The sequence below is a fragment of the Oryctolagus cuniculus genome, chromosome 11 (genome assembly GCF_964237555.1).
Source record: "Oryctolagus cuniculus chromosome 11, mOryCun1.1, whole genome shotgun sequence".
NCBI lineage: Eukaryota > Metazoa > Chordata > Mammalia > Lagomorpha > Leporidae > Oryctolagus > Oryctolagus cuniculus.
In genome coordinates this window covers 115,627,361-115,654,146 of record NC_091442.1, presented here as the reverse complement: position 1 = coordinate 115,654,146, position 26,786 = coordinate 115,627,361, and the positions used below count along the sequence as shown (strand labels likewise).

Here is a 26,786-nt window from a genome sequence, read left to right as displayed (position 1 = left end):
TCCCCTCAAGGCCATCACCTTCTAACTTCTAAACACATATGCCGGGGTAGAGAGAAACTCCCCAAATGCCAGGTTGGAGGTGGGAGCCGGGAACTCAATCCAGGTATCCCAGGAAGGCGGCAGGGACTCAGGTACGGGAGGCAAAACCACCGCGTCCCGAGGGTGGGCATTAACAGGACACTGGAATCAGGGGCAGAGCCAGGACACGAACCCAGGCACAGCCCCGAGGCCCAAATGCCTGCCCGTCAATCCGACTTGGGGGACAGGCTTGCTCTGGAAAGCCGCCCGCGCCCCTGTGGCGCGCTCTGAACTCGCCCCTTTGTCCTCCCCACCGCCCCTTTCAGGGAACTGTGTTCTCAACCTGGGACTTGTGCGGCCCCACAATGGCGCATCTGGTTCTGGGGCGTGCACGGGACCTGCTTGGAGCACGGCACACACTTCCGGGAGGAAGCGGAGGAAAGGGCGTGCCCAGGGAGGATCCCGTGACAGCGGGCTGAAGGCAGCAACGGCCTGCACCCTGCCCAGCCGTCCACAGCATCTCAGGGCCCTGGGGAAGGGGCTTCGGGTGCAGACGGGGAGCCCGGGGCCCTGCAGCGTCGGTGGCTCGGCCAGGTTCGCTGCAGCCCGGTGTAGGAGTCTGTTTCCCCCGTGGCCGGCAGCAGCCTCGTGCCGGGCATCGGCCTCTTTGGATTGCTGCCCTGGGACCTGGGAAGAGAACCCACCGCCCTCCGCGACCTCAGCGCTGCCTCTACAACCCGCGAATCAGCCCTCCGTCCAGAGCCTCCGCCTCCTCCCGGCTGACCAATCGCTTCACCCCATCTTGGAGGGAGGCGAGCTGATTGGTTAGTCTCCCCCCCACCGGTGGTGAGGGCGTGGCTTATACCTCCATAGGGAGGCCCCTGCTCACAAGCACCGCCCACCCACCCAGGGCCAAGCTCCCTGCGCGCAGCTTCCAACGTGGTGGAGTCGTCGCCTTCCTATGCAGTCCCGTAATCCCTGATCGGCCCCTCCTTCAGATGTATCCCGGTGACCTTCCTGCCCGGACGCTGGGAAGCGGCCTGCGGTGGCGTCCCACACGGCGTGGCATCGAGACACCCTGGGCGAAGCCTCCAGGCCCTGCGGGTGGGGACCCACGTGTCTGCCGCCTGTGCCTTCTCTCTGTGCGACTTCGTGCCTGCCTCCGGGCCCTTCTCAGTCCAGTTCTGCAGGCTAGGACTCGCCCCTGGTGCTGGCCACTCTCTCTGACCCCACCCGGCACTTCCCACAGTCTCTACCTTTGTCTATGTAATGTCCATCTCTCCACCAGATGGCCAGCCCTTGGAGGCAGTGACCATCTGCCTTGTTCCGTGTTGGCCTCCTACTCCGCCGCCTGGACAGTGGGTTCTGGGTAAGTAGCCAGTTCGTGGCCAACTTCGGAACCAGCATCCAGGAAACACACGCATCTGTCAGTGCGTGGGGGTGACCTGGGAGGAGCCAGGCCAAGCTTCTCCTCTTGGTCACCTCTGAGGGCTGGGGATGGGACCAGGACGGGGAAAGCTGTGTATACACACACACCCGGGCACACGTGAGGGGCCGGCCTTTGGCTTCGCCTGTAAGGATCTTGCTTTTTAAGAGGATGGACCCGAGCCACCTTGGGAGGACAGAGCAACACCGACACCCGCGCAGCCCGCGGTGGGTTCTGAGTCTTCACTTTATTGCTACGTCACCAGAAGTCACCACCTTCACTTGTTCACCACACACGGATGACGTCATAAAGGAGGGGGCCGGGGACCACTGGGTCCACTCGTGAGAGCCTGAACCAGGTGGCAGGGGGGAGGGGCTACAGCAGGGGCCCTGGGTGGGGCCGCCCTTCACCGCACACACGCACACAGATATATTTGTGGAGCCTTATATTATACATCTTATACATAGAAAATATATATATTTGTACTATACACAGGCAGTTACGCTGCGGGAGGGGCCGGGGCACCCAGACAAGGGCTGTGGGCACTGGGGAGCAGGGAGCGTCAGGTCCGGGCAGCGCTGGTGGGCAGCTGACCAGTCCACCTGCCCATGCACTCTTGGGAGGGGCACTTCCTCTTCGTGCTCCTTAGAGAATCAGAGGGATTTGCTGTCAAGGCTGGGGAGGCTCCCAGGGGTTGGCTCTTGGTTACATGGGGGAAACTTAGGACACCCCACCCGTTGAGTCTTTGAAGACCAAGAATCACCAGGGAAGAATGGAGTGGCGGGGGTGGGTCTCGGGGCTGGTCCCCTGGGGACATGCCCCTCAATGATCGCACCCCTTGCACCCCTGGGGTTGGCAGGAGCCATCGGGCAGGACCAGACCCTGCTGGGCTGAACCTGCAACTCACTGTCTTCCTGCCAGACTCCACTGGCTGCAAGGGGACCCCAAGTTTCCTGGGCCCTCTCTTGTGCTTGATGGGAGGAGGGAGTTGGAATTCAGCAGCCAGGCCGCAGAAGGCCCTCGTCCAGGGAGAGGCTTGAGAGCAAGGGAGAGGCGGAGCCCACGAGGCTGTCCTTAGCCACTGGTTCACCATTAGCCGCGCGGCAGTGGGGTCAGGAGCCCTGTCCCTCTCATCTTCTTCCCATGGCCGTCCGATGGTGGGACCACAGCCCCCCACCCCACCCACCCCCGCCGTGATTGGCAGGGGTCGGGTAGACTTTCCCAGATCGGGGTCAAGGGAGAGTCTGCAATAACCACCTAGCACTGGTCAAAGCTTAGCCGGCCCCTGCCCCCGAGCCTGGGCAGCACCCCGGGGCCGCCGGGGTCCATCAGCAGGGGAGGCTTTCGGTGGGCAGGGGGCACAAACACTCCCACCCCCAGCGCTCACGCTGGTCTGCTACAGCTCCCCCTGCTCAGCCAGCATGGAACCCACACCCGAGCTGCCCCTCCCCCAGCGGCCATCGCCAACGCCTGGCTGTCCTGTGGGGGGAGCAGACCCGAGTGCGGATCCGTGCCCCGCGGCCAGCTCACTGTGCTCCCTGCTAACTGGGGCAATGGCACTACTTCTCTGCCTAGAGAGCTCCTTCTGGCCTCCAAGGCTGCCCACCCCCAGGGCCCCTCCTCAGGGGAGCCTCGGGCGTGCCCGGCACCCGCACTCGGGAGCTTCACAAAGTTCATGGGAAAATGGAATCGAAGGACAAGTTTGGGTTTAAAAAAGTCGGAATCCATGCAGCTTTTTCATACTACACGTTCTCCACGGACTGCAGAGCCCTCGTCAGCTCTGTGTGATGGACTCGGCTGCCTGCTTCATGCTGGAAGCTCTGTTGAGGGCAGGGGCCACGCACGCCCTCGGCATCCCCCGCACACCTGCCGCGTCGCCGGGTTCCCGGTGGACAGGGCCATCGCCCCTGCTCCACTCCTGGAGGGACTGGTGGACGCTGGGCACAGACAGGATGGCCCCCAGCAACACCCCATGCCCCTCCCCCATCCCGTGTGCCTTGTGCAGCCAAGAACCCCTCCTGCCCCACCGGTCCCACAGCCCTTGTTACCCCTTTGGGGGTCACCTGCTAGCCTCTCCCCCATGGCCTGGGGTCTTCCCCGAGCCCACTGTGCACCTGGGGGCAGCGCCCCCGTGTCTGCAGCTGGCAAAGCCCTGTCTTCTCTGCTCAGCCCCCATGGCGGGCTTTCTGGAAGGCCAGGGACAGCTCGCGGCTGACCCCAGATGCATGGAGCGATGACAGTGTCCCACGCCAGAGGCAAGGACAGGGACTCGGGCACCCGCTGGGCAGCCAGGCCAATAGCCAGGTTGCCACTCACTCACCGGCACCTTGGGCCAGTCCCCTTCACCCCCAACCAGGCCCCCTGTCCACCAGCCCTGGGGGAGGACTCAGCCCGCCTAGAAGTGGGGACAAGGACCGGTCCTTTGGGTGGTCACAAGAGGCCAGGCCTGAGCCCCCGCCGGGCTCCCCAGGGGACGCTTAGCGCAGAGGCTGTACGTAGGGAAGCAGGCGGCAGGGCTGAGCCAAGCTCAGGGGGAGGCTGGCAGGGATGTGGACAAGGGGGCCAAAGACATGGCTGTCTCCGGGGGTCCTGGGGGAGTGCTGGGACACAGCCCCTCCCCAGCCCGCAGCAGTCAGGAGTCTCACTGGCCGAGGGCCCCAAGACCGCCCAGGAGACAGCAGTGCTCAGCGGTGGCGCTCCAGGGACAGGAAGGCAGGCGCTGGGCCCAGGGCCCCTGGGCGAGTGACCGTGACCTCCTGGGTTCTGCTTCCCCAGCCACCAGGTTCCCAGCATGCCTGCCTGAGCCGGGAGGGCCCCGGGAGTGAGCCCCGGGGCGTCCCCGCCTCACCCTGCCTTTCCTAGGGTCTCTTCTGCCTCTTCCACCACCGTCAAGCCCGGGCCTGACACGGTGGGCGCTCCACGAGAGCTTGATGACACAATGCGTGGACGCGAGTCCCCCGGCCCCCAGGCCCCCGCTGGACGCCTACCCTCCAGCACACTCGCACACACACGCAGACACCCCCGACGCTGACCGCCCCCGCGGGGGTGCTGGGCGGGGCAGCTGGGGGGAGCGGGTGTGGAGGGAGAGGGCAGGGGCAGGGGCAGGCGGGGGCGGGCGGTCACTGCGGCTCAGTAGCCCTGCGACTGGTAGCCCGGGGGCTCGGCGTCGAAGGCGTTGGCCGGCTGCTGGTAGGTGCCGCCCATGCCGACGGGGTCCGGCCCGCTGCTGGGCTCCACGTAGGGGGCGTAAGGCATGCTGGAGTCCTGGCTGGGGTCCATGTAGTCCTGGGAGAAGAGGGCTGAGTCGGCGCCAATCTGGTACCGCTGGAAGGCCAGCACGGCCTGGCCCGCCTGCGCACGGGCCGGCAGGGGACAAGGACAGGAGGGAGGGCACGGTTAGGGGAGAGACAGACAAGAGCACAGGGTTAGTGGTGGTTAGTTCATGGGACACGGGCAACAGAGGGTTAAGGGTCCCACACCCCAAAGGAACATGACACCTTGGAGGGTGACTGTGTTCTTGGTTCTCTGTCCCACCCTCTGATCTGATCTCGGAATGTGATGGAATGTAGATGTGAGGCCTGGAGCTCTAGCTGCCAAAATGGACCATGAGGATGGTGAACCGAATGGTGGAGCTGGAAGAGGCCTGCATCACCACAGACCCACGCAGCCACTGTGCCAGCCCCGGAGCAGGGCCCCAGGCTGGACCTAGTGTAAACCCCTGTCGCTTGGGGTTTCCAGTGGAGACGGAGTCCACAGAGTGAACAAGTTTCAGGGCCGCGTGACTTGACAGAGCCTTGCCACCTGCCGGCCTTCCGGACCCCAGGCCCTGTCTTCCCAGAACCCGGGCACACTGCTGTCACGGACGACACCGGGCACACGAGGCCAAGGAGCAAGCACAGCCCAGAGGCTAGTGGTGAAGGGCCGTCCTGGGAGTCTGCTCACTCCATGGCCCCATTTCTGGGCTGGGAAGACTGAGTCTGAGAGAAGGGGGCAGGGCCCAAGGCAGAGTGGGTGGCCACACCCAGCCCCAAACATGGGGACCCTGCCCCTTCCCAGGCCAGGGTGCCCCCCTCTTCCTTGTGACCAGCCCCCGACAAGGCACCACGTCAGCCAGGAGCCACAAAGGGCCACCCAGGGAAGAGGCAGGGAGTGAGGCATGCTGGTATTCCATTCCGGAAAGTTCTAGAAGTCCAGGCCCAGGCCCAAACTTCGGGTCTGTGCCCACTGGGGGCAGCACTTCTGAGAGAGCGGCTCTTGGAGGCACAGGGCTGGGGCCGGGAAGCCGGGTTGTGGAGTTGGGGCAGGGGTCTCGGGTTTGCCCGCCACGTGGGCTGGAGGTCCCGGCTGCTGGGGCTCAGATCTGGGACCTGAGTGCACGGGGGGGGGGGGGGGCAAGGGGCTTTCCGGGGCTGCCCTGGGCCGCTGACAAGCCCAGGAGCACACTCGGGGGACACAGGACGGCAGCGCCAGGAGCGAGGGCTGCAGGCCTGGCTCGCCCAGGGCTCTCTGGCTGCACCGTCCAGGCTGGCTCCCAGCTCGGACCCTTCCAGGAGGAGGACTCTGGCCAAGGGCACCGAGACAGCTCTGTGGTCAGCTCCTGCCCCATGTCAGGACCTGCTTTGAGGGACCTGAGTCCCTGCTGTACTGGGAGGCCATGGGGAGGCCGCCTGCACTTGTCTGCCTCCAGCGCAGGGAAGCTTGCTCTGCCCGGGGGGCCGGGGCACCGCGCTGCGGGCCTGTTCACGCCCTCGGCCTCCTCCGCCAACGCAGAGCAGGGCTGGGTGGGCCAGCATGGCAGCCCGCAGCAGAGCCACCTCCAAAGGCGAGAATATGGAGGCACCCCTGGGCCCTGGAGAGCGGGAGTGAGTGAGTGATGGATGATGGATGGATGAGTGAACACAGAGCTCACACTTATTGAGCATCCCGGTGCCCAGCTGGCTTTGGATTCATTTGCACAACGGCCTGCGAGGCCGGGCCACGGTCACCTCTCAGTCTAGGGAGGGGACGGAGGCTCAGAGAGGTACAGGAGTTCTCCCTGGTCACACAGCACAGAGAGCAGGGCTGGACCAGGTGCCCTCCGACGTCGCGGCCAGGCCCCCCTCGGCAGCCAGCCTCTGTGGGGCCGGGAAGGCTACCCTTCACCCCGCAGATGTGGACAGCTCCTGGCGGTCCCGCGTGGAGCCACCTCCCACTCTGACAGCGCCTGAGGGTCCGGCTGGGGGAGGCGGCGATGGGCCCGTCTCCCCCTCCCAGGATGTGGACTCCTGGGACCAGGGACCCGATTCACCACTGGGCGCAGAACGGCTGCTCAATAAATGTTTACTGGATGGATGAACACAAACCAAGGATGAACAGAGGCACTGGGTGAGTGAATGAGCCGGCTCCGGGCCCAGGCCGAGGGCCCTGGGCATGGCCGGCAGAGGCGGCAGCTGCGCCTGGGCTCCCCGCTCCGCGGGCGGCCGCCTAGGGCTGCGCCGAGGCGGGGAACAGCGTGCTGTACTCCTCCTGGAAGCTAAGGTCCTTGAATCTCCGCACGGCCAGGGCTGCGCTCAGGCTCTGCCGGGAGAGAGCAGAAGAGCCGTGGGAAGGCCGGGAAGCGCAGAGCTGTGCGCGGGGAGGCTGGCTTCAGGGACCGCGGCCTCGGATCCGCTCCGGGAAGCGCGGGGAGCTGCGCCCCACCCCGCCCCGCCCCTGCCCTGCGATCCCTGTCCCTCCCATACGAGCCCCGCCCCACTCCTGCGAGCCTGCCCCTGCTTGCAACGAGCCCCGCCCCTCCCCTGTGAACCTCGCGCCACCCCTGCGATCCCCGCCCCCTGTGCGCCGAGCCCCTCCCCTGCGAGCCGCTCCTCTCCCCTGCGAACCCTACCCCCGCACACCGAGCCCCGCCCCTCCCCTGAGAGTCCCGCCTCCTGCGCGCCCCACCCCGCCCCGCCCCTCCCCTGTGAGCCCTGTCCCTCCCATACGAGCCCCGCCCCACTCCTGCGAGCCTGCCCCTTCGCAACGAGCCCCGCCCCTCCCCTGAGAGCCCCTCCCCTGAGAGCCCCTCCCCTGCGAGCCCGCCCCACTCCTGGAGGCTGCCCTTGCGCAACGAGCCCCGCCCCTCCCTGCGAGCCTCGCGCCACCCCTGCGATCCCCGCCCCCTGCGCGCTGAGCCCTTCCCCTGCGAGCCCCGCCTCCTGCACGCCGAGCCCCGCCCCCCGGGCTTGCGGCTCCTACGCGCCTGGACTGGGGGGTGTGGTCCCCATCCCTGGGCGTCGTCTCAGGCCATTTGGTTCTTGCGCCCATCCTTGCTCGGCTCCCAGCAGGGTACGGGAGGGGAAAGGCAGCACCCGCCCACCCCACCGCGGAAAGCGAGACGCCGCCCGGGGCCGGGCTGAGGCGGCTTGGACCTCTGCGGCACAGCTGAGGGGGAGCAGAGGCGGCGACCAGGGCCCTGGAGACCCCCGGCCGGGGGCGGCACAGGACCGCACCGCACGCGTTTACGTGAACCCAGCGTCACCCTTAAAGCTCAGATTTCGCGCGAAAATGCAACTTGCTGGCTTCGGGAGTCCCCAGGCGGAGGGTGCTCCTTCGGGGGGCACACACCTGTCCCCTGCCACGCAGCACCGTCGGGCGGGCCCTGCCTGTGAGCACCTGAGTCCGTGGCAGCCCCCACCCAACCCCCTACCCAATCCCCTCATTTTCCAGATGGAACACGGAGGCCAGAGAGGGGCAGCCCCAGGGATGAGGCACCAGGCGGGCTCCTTCCCAGCCCCCCACTCAGGGGGCGGGGCCGGGCCCGACCCCCGGGAAGGCTGCTCTGGCCAAAGCAAGGGTGCACAGGGCGCTGTGGCCAGGAGGCGCTGCCGTGAGCGCCGCGGTCCAGGGCTCTAGGAGGCCGACGCAGTCCAGGGGCTAGGCTGGGACCCAGGGCGGGCTCCGCGGCGGCCGGACTCACCCAAGTGAAGATGGAGAAGAAGGAGAAGGCGATGGCAGCCCTGGCGGCGTCGGTCCCCTCGTTCAGTGGGTTGTCCTTGGGCTTGGAGACCTGCCACTGGTTGGCCAGGAAGCAGAAGCCCACGAACCAGAGGAAGGCCCAGAAGGCTGGGGTGCCCAGGGCAAGGGGGAGCAAGTGGGGAAATTGAGGAGCAGGGGTCATGCACTCGCCCATCCCCAGGGGCACAGGCGGGGAGGGGGGCGGGGGGGAGCGCAGGGCGGGGGAGATCACAGGGAGCGCAGGGGCAGGGGCGGGGAGGGGCAGGTCCCAGTGGCCAGCGGGGAGGAAGGAGAGACAGAGAAAGGGCAGGCAGCTCAGGCCAGCGCTTCGCTGCCCTCTGCCGGACACCAGTTTCCGGGCCCCAGGGAGGACGACCCCGCCCCTCCCCCCAGACTTCCAGAGACGGGCAGGGAGTGAGAGGCTGGGGCTGGGCCAAGGGCCTGGGCTTCCTGTGCACTTGCTGCCCCCAAGTTCGGTGGCGGTTTGGGAGCTCAGAGCTGCCCCGTGCACTGAGGGGGCGGGAGCCTGCAGCCCGGCCCCTGCCCAGGGCCCCCCGCTGCTGGGGGCCCCGGGGGGCTCCGCAGAAGTTTGGGAATCATCCTTCTCACTCTTTCTGGGCCAGTGGTTCTGTGGCTCTGACCCCTGCCTAAGCGTCCACCAATCAGATTCCAGGAACCAAGGGGACGGGAGCCAGGGGGCCTCTGCCAGAGGCCACTCCTGAAGGGCAGAAGGTGACCGTGCCGCCGTGCCACCCAGGACCAGGAGAGGGAGGCTGCAGCTCCCAGGGCCCCTTGCTCAGGGCTCAGGAGGCTCCTCCCGGGCGGGGGCTGCAAGAGGCTGGGGGACCAGCGCAGCTCCAGCCCCACCCTCCGCGGCAGGGCCGGGACAACCTGGCTCTCGGGAGTCCTGGTCCCACCAGCCCCGGGTCTGTGCCTTCACCGGCCTGCACGCGCCACACCGCCCGCCGGCTCACCCGAGACGCCAATGTCGGACAGCACGGCTTTCTTGCGGTCCTTGACGCTGCTGATCTGCGGGAAATACACGTCGAGAGCCAGGTAGAGCAGGCAGGTGAGGAAGGCGAGCACGCCCACGGTCACACCGTAGCTGCAGGCGCTGGCGTTGCGGTTGTAGATGCAGAACTCCTCGCCCTCCGACGGGCTGTTGAGGTAGCCCTCGTTCACAATGGCGCCGAACACCACGATGGAGAACACCTGCGGGGGGAGGGGCAGGCGTGAGCCCTGGGAGCGGGCGGAGGCTCGGGCGGCGCCCTGCCCGGCTCACCCGGACGGCTTCCTTCCTGGGCTGCAGGCACCAAGGACGCTCTGCCTACCGCTGCGGCCCCACTCGGACCCCAGCCAGGTCCCGAGACTGAGGCTCCCCCGGGGCTGGCCTGGCACCTCACACACGTGGCCACGGGCCCTCCTGGGCTTGGAACCCGCCCACGTCCACGCCTCAATGCCAGCATTCGCCCCACCCATGACTGTGGAGCCCAGGGAGGGCCTGGGGTCCCAGGCCCTGCACGTGGAGCGATGCAGCAGTAGCCAAGGTCCAGCTGTGTACCGGGCCACCTGTGCCATGCCGAGTGCCCCCCACTTGTGGCGGGTTCACCTCAGCCAGGCAGGCAGCCAGCTGACCCCCAGGGACCGTGCGTCCGTGTAGCCTCCTGCCCTCGAGCCTGGCTGGACCCAGTGATCTGCTTCCAACAGACAAAATACAGCAGAGTGACGGACAGCACAGTCCATCTCGCTCCCTCTCTTGTCCCTCTCCCTGCACACTCCCGTGGAAGCCCAGTCCGGTCCTGTGTAGAGGGGCGGAGGGAAGGCCCTGGCCAACAGCCAGCAGGGAGCTGGGTCCTCCACCCAGCAGCCCACGAGGGACTGAATCCTGCCAAGCCCAAGGGAGTGAGCTGGCGATGGAGCGCCCGGGGAGGTCGCAGCCCCGGCTGAGCGGGCTGCAGCCCGGGCAGATGCAAGGTGGAGGCACCCAGCTGGCTCAGCCGCCTCTGGGCCCAAGAACGGGGGAGAACAAAGGCTGGCGGTTTTCCGGCCCAAGTGCGTGCACAGCTCACTCCGCAGCGCGGGGCACACCAGGCAGGTGAGCCCTGTGCCGCCCCCGTGCCCCTCACCTCCCCTGCCACCGCGCGGGCATGAGGACGACCGGGTGACTCGCTCCCAACAGGCGCGATGTGACAAGAGTGCCAGCTAGCGCCTCCGATTCGCAGTGGACACAGAGGGCGGGGCAAGCTCGACCTGTGGGGAGCTGCAGGCCGAGGCCAGCCGGAGCGAGGCGGGAGCGGGGAGGGCAGGGGTTCCGGGCCACTTCCACTTCTCCCTTCCTGCTTCTCCCGCTGCACGGACTCCTTGCACTAGGAAGGAGCCAGACGCACCCCTCCCCCGCACACACCCAGGATGGGGGGGGCTGGGAGGGGCCTCCTTAATGCTGCCCCTCAGCCATATGGTGTTCCACATCTACACGGGGGTTTATAATGAGGAGGGCAGACAAGGGGGCTTGGAAAGTCCATGGAAAACAGAAGTGGAAGATGTCTGGGTGCAGATACTTCTGAAACCTGTGCATTTTTTAAAATACTTATTTGAAAGGCAGAGTCTGAGAGAGGAGAGAGAGAGAGAGAGAGAGAGAGAGAGAGAGAGGTCTTCCATATGCTGGTTCACTCCCCAGATGGCTGCAATGGCCAAACTGTGCCAGGCTGAAGCCAAGAGCTTCCATCCAGGTCTCCCACACGGTGCAGGGGCCCAAGCACTTGGGCCATCTTCTACTGCTTTCCCAGGCCACAGCAGAGAGCTGGATCGGAAAAGGATCAGTGGGACTAGCACCAGCGCCCATATGGGATGCCAGCGCTTCAGGCCAGGGCGTTATAACCCGCTGCACCACTGCGCTGGCCCCATGGTACACATTTTCAATCAACTTTTTGAGACAGCTTCCCGTCATGCAGTCATGATATACGTATAAGAAATAAATCATCCTTTAGGATGGGAAGGCTGACTCAGACAGCTTTCCTCAAAAGCAGCTGGGAACTGACATCCGACGCCGCCGCGTTAGGACACCACTGAGTGTTCAGGAGGAATCCGACCCGAGTGTGCACCACCAATGAGCGGGGGAGGAGCTCCTGTCGGGGGCAGGTGCCTGGCCTGGTGGGCGGGCACGGGTTGCAGTGCCGGCTCAGACCCTCACACCCCAGAGCGGAGGGCCTGGGCTCCATTCCTACTCCCGGCTCCTGACCCTGGGGGCAGCACTGGCTCGGCTCGCTGGCTTCCTGCCACCCCCACGGGAGCCCTGCGTGGAGGGCAGCCTGGCCCAGCCCTCGCCTTTGTGGGCATTTGGGGAGTGAACCACAGATAGGAGCGTGCGCTCTCTCTCTCCCTCTCTGCCTCTCAAATAAAAAAGAGAAGAAATGGTGGCACGTCTACTCAGTGGATTTTTCAGCCACAGAAAGGACAAAAGCACTGACGCAAGCCACGAGGTGGGTGAACCTCGAGAGCAAGTGAGAGAAGAAGCCAGATACAGAGCTCCCTGTGCCGTGGCTCCCTGTGCTGTGGCTGCTCTGTTCCGTGGCTCCCCTGTGCCGTGGCTCCCTGTGCCATGGCTGCTCTGTTCCATGGCTCCCCTGTGCCGTGGCTGCTCTGTGCTGTGGCTCCCCTGTGCCGTGGCTTCCCCTGTGCCGTGGCTCCCTGTGCCATGGCTGCTCTGTGCCGTGGTTCCCCTGTGTCGTGGCTGCTCTGTGCTGTGGCTCCCCCATGCTGTGGCTGCTCTGTGCCATGGCTCCCTCTGTGCCATGGCTCCCTCTGTGCCGTGGCTCCCCTGTGCCGTGGCTCCCCATGCCGTGGCTTCCCCTGTGCCGTGGCTCCTCTGCTGCGCTCCATCCGTGGCAGGGGAGAGAGCAACGGCAGGGCCACGGGCCACCTCCGGGGCACAGGGCGTTGTTGATGCGATGAGGCCAAGGTTACAAGGCACTGCGAATGCACCAAACGTTGCCGAACGACTCGCCTTACAACGGTTACCTGGGCGCCCGCGTTACAGTGCAGCATGTTCAACAGCTGCCTGCGACACCAGCATCCCCATATGAGCACGGATTCGAGTCCCGGCTGCTCCACTTCCGATCCAGCTCCCTGCTAAGGCGCATGGGAAGGCATCGGAGGACGGCCCAAGTGCTTGGACCCCCACACCCACGTGGGAGACCCACATGGAGTTCCAGGCTCCTGACTTATCCTGGTCCAACACTGGCTGTTGCAGCCATGTAGAGAGTGAACCCACAGAAAGAAGAATCTCTCTCTCTCTCTCTCTCTCTCTCTAACTCTCCCCTCTCTTTCTCTGTAACTCTGCCTTTAAAATAAATAAATAAAGTTTTTAAAAATATAAAATAAAATGGTTATCTGTATGTTAGATAATCTGAAACAAAGGCGTCTGTGTCCATGTGGCTTCAGTGTGGGCACACGACCACCGGCCCCCAGACAGCCAGCGCCCGTCCAGGAAGCTGCCCAGCTGGACCCTCCAGGCTGCACGGGGCACCTGGGCCCTCAGCTCCGCCCAGCCCAGCCCTGCATCCTCACCGCCCCCAGGTCGCTGGGAGGGCCCCACTGAACAGAAGGGGACACGGCTGTCGCCACTGTCAGCAGCAGAGGCCGGCTGGTCCCCGCCCTGGGAGAAAGGAGGCTGCAGGCGACGGGGCCAGGCAGCAAGACGCAGGTCCCGAGGCCGGAGCTCAGGAGCACAAGGAGAGGAGTAGCAGGCAGCCAGGATCCCACGGCGTTTCCACAGGGGCTCCCGTGGCAGTAGGTACGACCCTGACGAGCGGCTGCCTGCGCCGTGCACTGCACAAATCCAGGCACTGCCACTCGGCCCCTAGGCATCGCCATCTTGACGTGGCGTTGCAAGTCCCAGGCTCCCACCAGAGAACTGCCAGGCTGAGAACCTGAAGCCTGCACCGCAGAGCCACACCTGCCACGCCAGCCCCCATCCGAGCGATGCCCCCAGCCCCGCTCCCTGCCTCTGCACCGGGAAGGCAGCAGCAGATTGGCCCCTGCCACCCACGCACAGACCCAGAGCGGGTTCCCGGCTCCAGGCTTCAGCCCGGCCCAGCCCCAGCTGTCACAGACATTTGGGGGTGAACCAGCAGATGGACGACCTCTCTCTGTGCCTCTCCCTCTTTCTCCGTCAGTCTACCTTTCAAGTAAATAAGTAAAGCTTAAACAAACAAAAGAACAGAACAGAAAGAAAAAGAAAAAAAAAAAAAAAAACAGTGCTGGGTGGCGCCAGGACTTCAGCCTAGCAGAACAGAAAGGCCCTGACCAGAGGCTGAGACCCCGGGGAGTCGGTGCCAGATTCAAATCTGCGCCCTGCTGTGTGGCCTCAGGCAAGTTACTTCACCTCTCTGAGCCTCTGTAAAAACCAGAGGCCCCTCCCTCGGGGCAAGCCTGCCTCCCAGGAGGAAGGGATTATACCAGAAGGCAGCAGGCCCTACAGACCCCGCCCCCTGGGGGCCGGAAGAGAGCCCACCTCTGCAGGGACAGTCCACCAGAGGCCGGAGGTGGGAGGGAAGTGGAGGGCGGAAGTTGGGGCCTCCGGGACTGCAGAGAAGGCACCATTAGGACTGGGCCCCGGGGGAGAAGCAGGGAGCCCAGAGGAGCCAGAGACGCTGCGTCCCCAAGAGAGGGAGCTGTGGCTCAATGGGCTAATCCTCCGCCTTGTGGCGCCGGCACACCGGGTTCTAGTCCCTCTTCCAGGCCAGCTCTCTGCTGTGGCCAGGGAGTGCAGTGGAGGATGGCCCAAGTGCTTGGGCCCTGCACCCCATGGGAGACCAGGAGAAGCACCTGGCTCCTGGCTTCAGATCAGCGCAGTGCGCCGGCCGCGGCGGCCATTGTAGGGTGAACCAATGGCGAAGGAAGACCTTTCTCTCTGTCTCTCTCTCTCACTGTCCACTCTGCCTGTCAAAAAAAAAAAAAAAAAAAAAAAGAGAGAGAGAGAGAGAGGGAGCCGCAAGATCAAAACCCCCTGGGGGTTGGGTGCAGCCGGCACAGGGCGTGGTGACCCTGGGCGGGGCAGGAGCCTGCTGGGGTGAGCTGTGCCGACCGAATCCCCCTCGGGTGCGCAGGGCGTGGGGTCAGACACTCAGGACAGCAAGTACCGGGCTCAGCACCAGAAGAGCCCTGGAGTGACACGGAACTCGCAGGACTGGCCGTCACGTTGATGGCCCACGGCGGCCAGGGAGGCGGCCAGGGCCAGGAAGGCTGGGACAGCAGGAGCCAGCCCTGGACAGATCTGGGGGACGGGCCAAGGCCTTAGCGGGGTGGTGGGGGCAGTGACCTGGGAACCCGGCCCAGGAGGTAGGCAGACGGGCGGGGATGCGGCCTGGTGGGCTGCGGTGGGGACCCAGGCTTTTAGGGCAGAGAGAAGTCGCGGTCCCCTCACCGGTCCTGCCCCCTCCCATGCGTCCCCAGCCTGCAGCAGGAAGGGCCACTTCACACAGACCACAGCCCCGGCTCTAGGGCCCCAGGCCAAGGCCCGCCCACCTCCCCTCTCTCCGCAGCCCTCCCCCCACCCCGCCATGCTCAAGAAGCAGCAGGCAGGGTGAGAGGGGGCAGCCCAGGTGGCCAGGGCGGCCTCTCAAGAGGTCAGCTCTGGGTAGACAGCGACCTGAGCCCCGTGTACCTGGCAGATGCTGCTCCCAGGCCCTGGGCTGCAATAAACTCTTTGTGTTCAGGGGCGGCAGACGGAGTGAGGAGACACACCTAGAAGGGCAGGGAGGTCGCCAAGCTCCGGGGGCCTTGGGGTCAGGGTGAGTTCAAGGCCACTGTGGCCCGAGGATGCCACCTGAGGATGCCACCTCCCCTGCAGACGTGGGGGTTCCACAGACAGGGAAACTGAGGCTGGGACAGCTCATCAGTCTGCAGATCCCACTGAGGGAGGGGCTCTGCACTGAGGGTTTCAGTCCTCCCGGAGCGGCCGTGTCCCGCCCCGAGTGGGAGCCCCTGATGGGTAGGATGGGGCCTCAGGTTTCCATGGCCAGGTGCGAGGAAGGGGCTCGCTCAGGACCTACTGCGTGCACTGGACACGCACTCTGCAGGTGCATCTGGGACCCGCCAGGCTGGGGGTGGAGTCAGGACTTGAACCCGAGCCTCTGAACGGACAGCTGGTGCCCTGTGCCAGGCAGCAAGGAACACACGAGGCAGCCGCAGGAGCCACTGGAGACTGGAAATTAGACCGGGGTGAAACCCTAGGCTGGCCACAGCGGCGGGAGGGAGCGGCCTGCGGGGCCCCACCAGGCGCCTGGAAACCAGGAGGTCAGAGGACGGCGGTGGGGCCAGGACCCGCAGGGCCGCTGGGCACAGCAGGCACCAGAGGGCCCCACCTCAAGCCGAGAAAAACGCTAAAAACAGCACCAAGGTAGCCGGGCCAGACCGCCTGGATCCCCCCCCCCACCCCCACCGCCTTTGATTCTAATCCTGGGTCTTTAAAAACAGATCCCAGATGGTGCTTGGTGCAGATCTGTGTCAAACTTGAAAAAAAAAAAAAAAAAAAAAAAAAACAGGAAGGAATCCTGCAGTCTTGGAGTTTCAGCACCTTGGGCCAGCGGGATCCGAGGCGCAGGCGCAGGGACACCCATGACCCGGCCCCTGCCCACTTCAGCCACTGGACGCTGCCTGGGAATCCTGCCCCTGCCCTCCCCGCCTTCCCAGCTGTCGGGCAGGAGCGGAGCCTCACTGTCCGAGACCCGGAGGGGCTGTGCGGACCCCCGGCCACTGTCCCCGGCCCCCACACGCTCCTGGCCGGGACTCCTGTCTCCTCGCGGGACCTCAGGTGGCCCCCAGCCTCCTCGGCGCCCTGGGCTGACGGAGAGCACCTGACAGTTAAGCCTCACCCACGCCCTCAGAAGACCTGAAGGCTCTGAGGACCCCGCCCGCTCCAGCCCCTTCCGGAACAGGAGCCAGGAGCTCTCCGCATGGCCAAGTGCAGATCCGGGACTCCGGACCCTGCCTGAGACCGAGCAGTGCCGAGCAGTCCCAGGCTGCGGGGTGGGGGCCGTGCAGGTCCCCGTGGCCCGGGGGTGGGGGGGCTCCCAGCGGCCTGGCTTCACACAGCCGCACAGAGCGCCGGCCTTCCCTTGAGAAACTGTGGTCCGCGGCACCCCTGCCCTCCTGGCTCCAAATGGCACCGCCCATCTGGCCCTTCAGGAACTGGCTCTCACCCTGGGCCTCCTCCAGGCAGCCCCAGGGAGGCAGCCAGGGAGCCGCCCCGGTTCCTCCCCAGGCTGAAGATAAAGGACAGCTCCGGGGCCCCTGTGTGGGCCACGGCTTCTCCCCCAGCCTTGCCCAGGCGTCCACGACCTCGGGCCCCCTTATCCGCACCCCAGGAACCAGTCGTGGGTTCATCCCCGACCCCCATGGACAGTCGGGCCTACTGCTTCTACCCCCCTGATTAACTCAAATCATTCCGTGTCCCCCACGTGGTCCCCCCACACCCATGCACTGTCCCCCCCAACTGTCTGCTCATCTCTTTATTTATTTTTTATTTATTTATTATTTTTTTTTTGATAGGCAGAGTGGACAGTGAGAGAGAGAGAGACAGAGAGAAAGGTCTTCCTTTGCCGTTGGTTCACCCTCCAATGGCCGCTGTGGCCGGTGCACCGCGCTGATCCGATGGCAGGAGCCAGGTGCTTCCTCCTGGTCTCCCATGGGGTGCAGGGCCCAAGCACTTGGGCCATCCTCCACTGCACTCCCTGGCCACAGCAGAGGGCTGGCCTGGAAGAGGGGCAAGCGGGACAGAATCCGGCGCCCCGACCGGGACTAGAACCCGGTGTGCCGGCGCCGCTAGGCGGAGGATTAAGTGAGCCGCGGCGCCAGCTGCTCATCTCTTTAAACCCGGGCCTCTACTTGGAGCCTTCGGACAGACGCCCTTCCGCGCCATGCCACCCCTAGACTCCCTCCCGCCTCCTCTCACGCGCTCCTGCCCCAAGGCCTGGGCACAAGCCCCTCCCCTCTGCGCGGGACGCCTAGGTTCCTCCGCTGTCTTCCCACACTGCATCCTTCTCAGCATCCACGTCTCAGTGTAAAGGACACCTCCGCCGGGAAGCCCTCCAGACCACACCCGCAGACCTAAAGCCCTCCCAATGCCCCATTCGCCTGGACAACATCACTGAACTCCTTCCCTTTATTGGTTCAGCTGCCCAGGGTGTGTCCTCCCCGAGACCCAGAGAGAGGGTCGGGAAAGGCTTCGAGGGAGGAGAACAGTGTTTGACAGCGGGACGCGGGGGGCGTCCTGGCTCGCGCCTCCGCCTGCACACCCCTGCCCACGGGCAGCTCACTCCCTAATGAGGAGGCTGAACCCTGCCGCCTCAGGACGGCCTGGGCCTGCACCAGGCCTGGGCAGAGAAAGGGGCGGCCGTGCTCCGGGCAGTGTCAGGCCCACCCAGGTCACGTGAGCATGGCGGCAAAGCCAGTGCGTGGCTGTGAGAGGCGCCTGGGCAGCTGGCTCAGAGCCGCCGAGGGGCCCTGCTCCCCTCCCCCGCCCCGCCCCGCCCCGGCCTCGGGGTCAGGCAGTAATCTCCCCACAAGCTGTCCCCAAGCCTCCGGGAGCTCTGCTGGGCAGGGCCTGTGCCCGCAGCCCCTGGCCCCCCAAGGTGATCTGCAGCTCCCCTTGCACCCTACATGGTCCCCACTGACACCCTCCAGTGGCTGCCTCCCCCGCGGGGGCCCGGAGCCGCAACAGAGAGGAGGACACCCAGGCCAGAGGGGGCTGACGTGACTGGCAGGGGCAGGGAGGGGAGAGGGCTGCGGGCACCGGCCGCACGGCCTGGCCCTCCGCAGGCAGGGCCTGGGACGTGGGCACTGCAGTGCCCGTTTTACAGATGGGGCAGCCGGGGCTGTGAGGCCCTTGGCTGTAAGAAAGGCAGGGCCCACCGGACCAGCCCTGTGCACTCTTTCTCGCGGGCTGGCGGCCATGGCCGACCCTACAGGTCTCCATGGAGACGAGGGAGGCCCAGGCCCCACCTCACGCCCTGGAGGAGGAAGAGGAGGCAGGGGAAGTCCCATTTGCAAGTCCTCACTGCCAGGCACATGGGGGGTGGGGGAGGATCCAAGGAGGCTTCAAGGGGGAGAGGATACGTGACTCCGGCCTTGTGGGCTGGGTGCGTTTCCACCTCACCACACACCCGGGGGCGCCCTGTGGGACGCCAGGCCCTGTCTGCACACTGCGGATGTGACAGGGACGTCACCGACACAGCCCCAGGCCTCCAAGCTCATGGCCCAGCAGCAGCGGCAGCCACCCCTCACCACCTGGCCCCCACGGTCCCTCTGCCTGGAGCTCCTTCCCCGGTTTCTGCCTGGCTGACTGCAGCCCACGCGGCTCCACGCCCTGTCACCTCTGTCCCCGAGCCCCGCCAGCGTCCCCCCGCTGGGGTCACAGCTCACCTCGGAGGCAGCATGGTGGGCCTCTCTGCCCCGCCTCCCCCCACCAGGCTCCTGCAGGCACACTGTGTGTCAGACAGGAGCCCGCTCCCCACTGAGCACCCAAGGCGGCCAAGAGCTCCATTAGGAGAGGGGGCAGAGAGCCTGCAGGGGCGCAGGGGAAGCCTGGGCGGCTCCCAGGGACGGGACTGGGGGGGGGCACAGCCTGGGCTGGGTGGGGGGGGGCAGGTGACAGAGGCGGCACCCAGGGGCTGTGGCCAGGCCAGAGGGTGCGTGGAGGAGGAGGTGTGAGGAGGCCAGGGCCGGCGAGAAGCCAGCACTGGGGCCATGGGCACGGGAGTCTGAGTGCAGAGGGCAGGGTCAAGGGCTCAGAGGTCCCAGGCCCGAGGACTGGCGGACTTGGGTGTTGCAGGGACAGCTGCAGGAGGGGTGGGGAAGAGCCGGGCCCGAGACCGGGATTAGGGAGCGGCTGCTGCTGCGGGGTGGCTTGCGGCAGGTGGCTGGGGGGGGGGGGGCTGGGAGGGTGGGCAGGTGTGAGGAGGGCGGTGACCAGGACAGAGGCAGGAGCCTCCCCGGCAGCACAGGTGCACAGCCAGCTGGGCGCCTTGAGGGAGCAGGTGGGGTGCCCAGAGCTGGTCCGGAATGAAGGCAGGTGGGCGGCCCCGTGTGGACGAGAGGCTCAAAGCTGGAAGTGGCCTGGAGGGTCTGGAAGTGGCCTCTGGAGCCAGGAGGACCCTGCCACCTCCAGGTGCAGCAGGGGGAGGGTGAGAACCACTGCTGGGGAAGCAGCCCGCAGCGGCCAGGTGACAGCGCCACTCACAGACGGTGCTGAGTGTGAGGGACACGGGCCATGTCCCCCGTCCCCCGTCCCCCGCCTGCTCAGAGTTCTCGGGCCCCAGCCTGTTGGGCTCTGGCCTGACTGCAGCCCGGGTCCAACAGCTCAGGGCCGTCCCAGCCAAACGGCCACCCTTCCCCCTCGAAGTCCCTCCGCCTGGCACCTGCTACTCCCACAGAGGGGAGCTGAGCAGGACCCCATCCCTGGGAGAGAAGGCCTGGGAGCAACACAGGGACCTCACCACTGTGCTGGGCTCCAATCTCCCTGCCCTGATCACGTACATGGCCCTGGGGCCCTGGCCCCCAGCCATAGGGCCCCCAGGAGCACCGGGGCTGGAGCTGTGGACATCCCCTACTCCAGGACCGACCAATCCCCAAGTGCCCAAGCCAGGGTCCGCCGGACGCAGGGGTGGGGCGCCTTGAGCAGGAAAGGCCGGGACCCAGCAGTCCAACCTAAGCACCCTTGTCCCACTTGACAGATGGCGAAGCTGACGCCCAGAGGCACCTGCATCTCACGCCAGCCACACAGCCGGTCGGGGGGGAGGGGCGGGGGGTGCAGGACGCGCCAGGCGCTTCCCCATGTCCTGCTCTGCCTCCCCTCCCGCCCAGGCAGCTGGTTCTTCCGGTCTGGGTGCCAGGCGTGGCTCCCTCCAACCGCCCTGCCATCTGCCTCTCCCTCTCCCGCCCGGCCTCCGCCGCCGGCTCCTCCTCCACCGCTTGCCTCCTCCCCAGGCTGAACCCTGCGCACACGCAGGTCATGTGGGACGCCCCACGTGGCTGAGCTGCCGCGAACTCCAGGTCGCCTCCCCCGCGAGGAGCTCGCCCACCCCACAGGCGCATGGCGGGCCTCTCCGAAGTGCATTTTCACAAACCTTCCACGCCTCCCAGGACCCACACGCTGCACGCCCATGCCACAGATGAGGCCACTGAGGGCCCACATGGTGGGCGTACTCTCAATGCCAAGGCCCGGGGGGCCAGCTTAGCCAGGTCTCACCCCCCCACACCCCCAGCACCAACACGCCAGCCCCCAGACAGGGACGCGCAGCATCTGCAGGGACACAGCGGCCAGGGGAGCCCGCGCCTGGCAGGGACAGGTGCTAAGTCGGCAGCCAAGACTCCGCGCCCCCAGGCAGTGACAGGCAGAGGCCCTGGAGAGTGGCCCCTGCACTGCCGCCCGGGACTCCTGCCCGAACCCCCTCCCAGCCAGGCAAGCTCTCCAGTCACTCTCTCCTGGCCAGAAGCTTCTTCCCGGCTTCCCGCTGGGCTCCAGCAAGTCTGGCCTGTGAGTCCTTCATCCAAGGCCCCTCCTGGGCAGCCCCCACCTGCCCCTCCAGCCTCCCAACCTGTCACTCTCACCCCACCCCTGTGCCACCGACTGCTCACCACCATCCCCAGCACCTGGTCACACCTCAGGCCTCTAGGCACTGCCTCAGGCCGCTCCTGCCCCTGGAATGCCCCTCCCCACTTCGTCATCAGAACTCAGCTCAGGAGGGACCCCTCCCCCTGGAAGCCCTCCATGCCCCTCCAGGCAGAGGAATCTGCCAGGCCCTGCACTTCCTGCAGCACCCCAAGCATCCCGGATGGCGCTTGCCAACTCAGTCCTGCCCTCACTGTGTCGGGTGGGACACAGGCTGGCTGGCACCGAGCAAGGGGCTTGCTGTGTGCGCAGAATCAAGGAGCAAACACCAGAGCCGGCCAGAGGTTCTGTTTCCACCCTGGACCCCTTCCCTGGCCGCTGCAGCAGGCTCAACACGGCTGAAAGGTGACGAGCGGTTTCTTTTTTTTTTTTTTTTTTTTAAGATATTTATCTGATCAGCAGTTACAAAAAGAGAGGGAGAGACAGAGATCTTCTATCTGCTGGTTCACTCTGCAAATGGCTGCAACGGCCAGGGCGGGGCCAGGCTGAAGCCAGGAGCCGGGAGCTTCATCCTGGTCTCCCACGTGGGTGCAGGGACCCAAGCACTTGGGCCACCTCCCACTGCTCTCCCGGTGCACTAGCAGGGAGCTGGATGGGAAGTGCAGCAGCTGGGACTGGAACTGGTGCTCATGTGGGACTCCTGTGTCAAGTGGCGGCTTAACCCCGGGGGTCTCATCTTGAAGCTACTGCCTTTGCAAAGTAAACCTGGCTTTTTCCCTCGGAGTTCACTGGGGGGGGGGGGCTAATAAAACTGGGGCTGTATGGGACCGGCGCTGTGGCGTAGCAGGTAAAGCCGCTGCCTGCAGTACCAGCATCCCACATGGGTGCCAGTTCAAGTCCCAGCTGCTCCACTTCCTATCCAGCTCTCTGCTGTGGCCTGGGAGGGCAGTAGAAGATGGCCCAAGTCCTTGGACCCCTGCACCCGCGTTGGAGACCCAGAAGAAGCTCCTGGCTCCTGGCTTTGGATCAGTGCAGTTCTAACCTTTGTGGCCAATTGGGGAGTGAACCAGCAGATGGAAGACCTCTCTCTCTCTGCCTCTGCCTCTCTGTAACTCTGCCTTTCAAATAAATAAATAAATCTTAAAACAAACAAACAAACAAACCGGGGCTATAAAGCTACCCCTTGGTGCCACTGGAACCCAGACCCGGACGCCACGCTGGGGGAGGAGGGACCGGTGCATGTGGCACCCTGTGGACCGGATCCCAGGGCGGCTCGGACAGCTCCAGGCCCACAGCTGGTGCAGTAGACGCCCAGGCTGGGGCTCACCTGTGTCATCTGTAAAGCGGGGGCAGACAGGACCCTGAACACATCGCCCCTGAAAACGGCAACAGGAGCTTCTGTTGTTTTCCTTCTGCCTAAACAGAGCATCAAACACGCCTGTCTTACCTCCGGGCACGGGCACCGGCACCGCACCAGGCTGTGAGCCCCAGATAAGCGCCCGCCCGCCCAATGCCATTCACCCCAGCACGGGGAGTGCCATCCCTCTGGCCCCTGGGGCCAAGCCCCGCCCCTCGTTCAGAGGAGGGCACGAGGCACCAGGGCTGGGGGGACACAGTGCTGCCCAGAGCAGAGGAGTAGCAGCCCATTTCCTGGTCCCCCACAGCCCCCAGCTCAGGGGCGACAGCTCCAAGCTGCTCGGGGCGGGGGTGGGGGGCGGGGGCAGAGCAGCAGCAGAGCTGAACTGAGCCAGTCTCAGGTCCGGGAGGCCTCGCTTCAGCGGAGCTGGGCCAGAGGGACCCCCGGGTTTGCTGAGCCCTGCAGCTTCCAAAGACCTGTCTTTTGCAAATTCTACCGACTCACAGGCAGCGCCCCTCAGGGCCGCAGCAGGGGTCTCGGGAGTCCCGGGTGACGAATTCTCAGTCTGTCTGGGGCTGAAGGCTCCCGGGATATGGGACTTTCAAGGCTAAAGCCTGGGAGGTTCCAGCAAGAGGATGTATTGGCCACCCTGGTGCAACAGCTCAGATGGCAGGAGTCCCAGGAGGAAGCCACCGCCACCCAGACCCTGCTGTGTGCCCCGGGAGCACGCGGGCCAAGGGCCAGCCCCGCCACATCCACGCTCCCAAGCATGTCCTGTCTCAGCGTCCTAGAGAGTCTTCCAGAAGGCCAGGAGACACAGCCCCGGACCGCCGACAGCCGACAGCCTCCCTCAGCGGTGGTGCCCCCACGGCTTCCCCGCTGGTTTTTCCTATTGCGGTAAAACACACAACATCTCACACGCGCTCATTTCCGGCGTGAGGCAGCGGGGCTACCGCGCAGCCGTCACCTGCAGGGTTTTCTACCTTCCAGCCCTTCAGTGATCACGAAGGCTCTGTGTGTAGAGGCCTCTGCTCCCACAAAGGCAGACAACACCTGCGCCCAGGTGCGCAGGCAGGGCTGGAGGCCCTGTGTGGGTGTGACCCTCGTGTCCTTCCTGACCCCAAATTCCTCCCTGCCCCAGGGGAAGCACTGTGCCTTGGGTCACGGAGACCTGGGTCCCACACCAATAGCCCCCGGCCAGCACGTGGCCCGGGTGTTAGGGGAGCCAGCCAGGTGGCCCTGCATGCCGGGGGTGCTGCCTGGAGCCACTGTCCCTTTCTCCGTGCAGGGCACAGGTGCTCACCCTGCCCACCCACCAGCCTCATTAGGCACCGCCTTTTCCAGGAAGCTCGGGGGACTGCACACAGCAGGAAGACCCCCACTCCAGGCTCTCACGGCCCCTGCCTGGGGGTGCCTGGCTCAGCCCCCAGCAGGGACCGTGGGTGCCCGTGCACAAGGGATGCGTCTGAGTCATGCCGCCTCCCCTCGGGCCAGCACACTCAATACAGCGCCATAACGACCCAAGCTGACAAAACACCCACGCCCCTCCCAACACCCGGGAGCTGCACACTGGCCCAGAGGGCGAGGCCAGTGCCCCAAGCCCTCACCAAGCCCTCCGAGGGCACAGGGGACACTATGACAAACAGCGAGGAGCGCCGCCTCCCCCGCCCTCAGAGAGCTCCCCCTTCTTCCTGTGGCCCCAAGACCACGTTGGAAGGTTTGGAGATAAAGGGTTCAGGAGCCACCGCAGCCCCCAGCCCCTTACGGGTCCCTAAACAGCTGGAAAGCAGGGTGCTCACCAGGAACCGGCCTCAGACCAACAGAGCAAAGACCCCCCAGCCAGGGTGATGGGCCCTGCCAGCCCGCCCCAGGCACCCCCCTTCCCGCAGGGAACCTGCCCCCCTGTGCTGCTCATGCTCTGTGCCACCCTCCCCCCATCGCGCTGGGGGCCTCTGCCCTCTGCCCGCCTCTCTCCGCTCTCCACGGTGGGGAGGGGCCCTTCTCCCAGAGACCCCCTAGGCGCCCAGGTGTATGGGGGTGTTCCGGATCCGTGAAATGTCACAGCCCAGGCGGGCCTCAACCCCTCTCTGTAACTCGGGAAACTGAGGCACGAGAGAGGCTGGGACGCTCCCCACCTTGGGTGGCTCCCAGCCCAAGGTCACTGGGGGGGGGGGTACCCGCGACTCAGCGCTGCCCACCGTCCCTGCCCACCAACACCCCGGCCCCGGGCATCTCGCCCTCCAACGTCCACGACAGGCACGGCGGGCACCTCCGCGAGGGGGCCCACGCCCCGACCCACCCCCCAAAGAGGCCACCGGAGACCCAGGCTGCGTCCCCCTCGGTCGCCGGTGCGCCGGGGCTGCATAGCCGCGGCCTGGAGGTCACGGCGACGGGGGAGGGGGCGGCGAACAGGAACGGGGGGGGGGGGGGAGATCCTCCGGAAACAGCGGCGACCCCCGCGGGCGCCGGGCCCCCCTGCCCGCAACCCGACAGGAGAAAGCTGGGGGCGCGGGCTCCGCGGTCACGGCAGCTGCGGGCCCGCCGCCGCGCCCCTACCCGGGGCCGAATCGGGTCGGGGTCGGTCCCGGCGCGCCGCCCTGGCCCACACCTCCAGCCCCGGCCTGGCGGCGCCGCCCGGCTCGGCCTTACCCACGACACGACGCGCAGGATGGTGTGCGGCTGCCGGACCAGGGTGTAGGGGTCGAAGGCGCCCCCGGCCTTGCCCGCTCCGTACGCACCCCCTTCCATCGTGGCTGCACCCGCGCGGCGCCCCCCGCTCGGCGCGCGCCGCCGGCCCGTGCGCGTGCGCGGCGCCCCCGCCCCCTCCCCTGCGCGCGGCCGGCGCGGCCCCGGGCTCCCGCGAGGGGGGCGGCGTGCGCGGCTCGCGGGCCGCGGGCTGGGGGCTGGGGCTGGGCGGCGCGCGCCCTCTCCCGCGGAGGCGCGCCCGTCGCCGGCGCGGTGACCTCTTTGCGAAGTGCGGGGAGGGGGAAGGGGGTGGGCGGCGGTGTCCGACGCTGGGCGCCCGGCCGCGCGGTCCCGGTCCGCCGGCTCTGGCTGAAAGCGTCTCCGGGATCTACCTGTTCGCGGGTTTCCGGTGGCTCTGCGAGCCTGCGTGCGGGCAGGGCCAGGGCTCTAGCACGCAGCAGGTGCCCGAGGGCCCTCCCAGGCAGCCCGGCTCCCGCGGCCTCCTTTCCACCTGCCCTTGCCCGCGACCTCCTGTGCGTGTCCCCGTGTCTGCGGGCACCGCAGCCGGAGGCCTAGGACGGGGCAGCCAGCTCTGTGCGGAGCCCTTCCCCCAGCCCAGCGCCTGCCCCGTTCCTTAATCAGTAGCTAGGGAGGTAGATGTGTGTCGTCCCCTCTGCGGTGGGTGGGCTCCTCGGGTTCACTGCTCAATCCAACGGCCTGGGTGGGCAAACAGACCCTGGTCCCCATCACCCCATCGCATCCTGGGCTGCGTGGAGGAGCCACCTGCTGGGTTTGGCTCTTGTGTGACCTGCGTTCCTGTGGCCCGGCTCTGTACCTCTGGTTAGGGTTCCAGAAACAGGTGGACATCCCATATGGGCCGCAGCTCAAGTCCCGGCTGCTCCACTTCCTATCCAGCTCCCTGCTCATGTGCCTGGGAAAGCCGCAGAGGATGGCCCAAATGCTTGGGCCCCTGCACCCACGCGGGAGACCAGGATGAAGCTCCTGGCTCCTGGTTACAGCCCTTTGTGGGATGAACTAGCAGATGGAAGACCTCTCTCTCTCTTCCTGTAAGTCTGCCTCTCAAGTAGATAAAATAAATCATAAATTAAAGGATCTCGGGGCTGGCGCTGTGGCACAGTGGGTTAAAGCCCTGGCCTGAAGCGCCAGCATCCCATATGGGGGTGCCGGTTCTAGTCCCAGCTGCTCCTCTTCCAATCCAGCTCTCTGCTATGACCTGGGAAAGCAGTGGAAGATGGCCCAAGTCCTTGGGCCCCTGCACCCACGTGGGAGACCCGGAAGAATCTCCTGGCTCCTGGCTTCGGATCGGCACAGCTCCGGCCATTGTGGCCATCTGGGGAGTGAACCAGTGGATGGAAGACCTCTCTCTCTCTCTCTCTCTGCATCTCTACCTCTCTCTGTAACTCTGTCTTTAAATAAAATCAATCTTTTTAAAAAATAAATTAAAGGATCCCTGCAGAAAGTTGAGGACACGAGATCTGGGCAGGGGAAGTGTGTGGGGGCCTCGGGGCACCTCTGAGTCATGAGGCAGGCGCGTGTGCCTGAGTGCCCCCCCCCCTCCCCCGGCCCCGTGCTAACCGCCGGGAGGAGGCAAGCCTTCCAACTGACAACTCCTGGGGCCTCGGGCAGGGCAGCGTTCTCGGTACATCATCGAGAGCCTGGCGGTGGGAAGGAAAGCGGCCATCAGCGGGCTTTCT

The 26,786-nt window shown here is 66.0% G+C and overlaps 1 protein-coding gene and 2 long non-coding RNA genes across 5 annotated transcripts; 2 read left to right on the top strand and 1 right to left on the bottom strand.

Annotated features, from left to right (window-relative positions):
* Nucleotides 1-872: 872 nt before the first annotated feature.
* LOC103348384 (uncharacterized) lies at nucleotides 873-2,236 on the top strand. Its single transcript, XR_007919580.2, has 3 exons — nucleotides 873-1,122; nucleotides 1,307-1,387; nucleotides 1,613-2,236. It is a non-coding gene; the product is annotated as an uncharacterized lncRNA (long non-coding RNA).
* SYNGR1 (synaptogyrin 1) lies at nucleotides 1,673-25,312 on the bottom strand. 3 transcript variants are annotated; one of them, XM_070052948.1, is made up of 4 exons: nucleotides 25,036-25,312; nucleotides 9,394-9,631; nucleotides 8,382-8,527; nucleotides 1,673-4,795 (listed from the first exon to the last, which is right to left on the bottom strand). In XM_070052948.1, the coding sequence occupies exons 1-4, from the start codon at nucleotides 25,132-25,134 to the stop codon at nucleotides 4,574-4,576; spliced, it is 705 nt and encodes a 234-aa protein (XP_069909049.1). In that variant the 5' UTR covers nucleotides 25,135-25,312; the 3' UTR covers nucleotides 1,673-4,573. The 3 variants fall into 3 exon arrangements, with proteins under 3 accessions (XP_069909049.1, XP_069909050.1, XP_069909051.1); XM_070052949.1 differs by having other exon boundaries at nucleotides 1,673-4,729; nucleotides 25,036-25,213; XM_070052950.1 differs by lacking the exon at nucleotides 1,673-4,795 and adding an exon at nucleotides 6,747-7,000 and having other exon boundaries at nucleotides 25,036-25,211.
* An 8-nt stretch (nucleotides 25,313-25,320) lies between these two features.
* Nucleotides 25,321-26,531, top strand: LOC138844439 (uncharacterized). The gene is made up of 2 exons (XR_011380287.1): nucleotides 25,321-26,138; nucleotides 26,292-26,531. It is a non-coding gene; the product is annotated as an uncharacterized lncRNA (long non-coding RNA).
* Nucleotides 26,532-26,786: the final 255 nt, after the last annotated feature.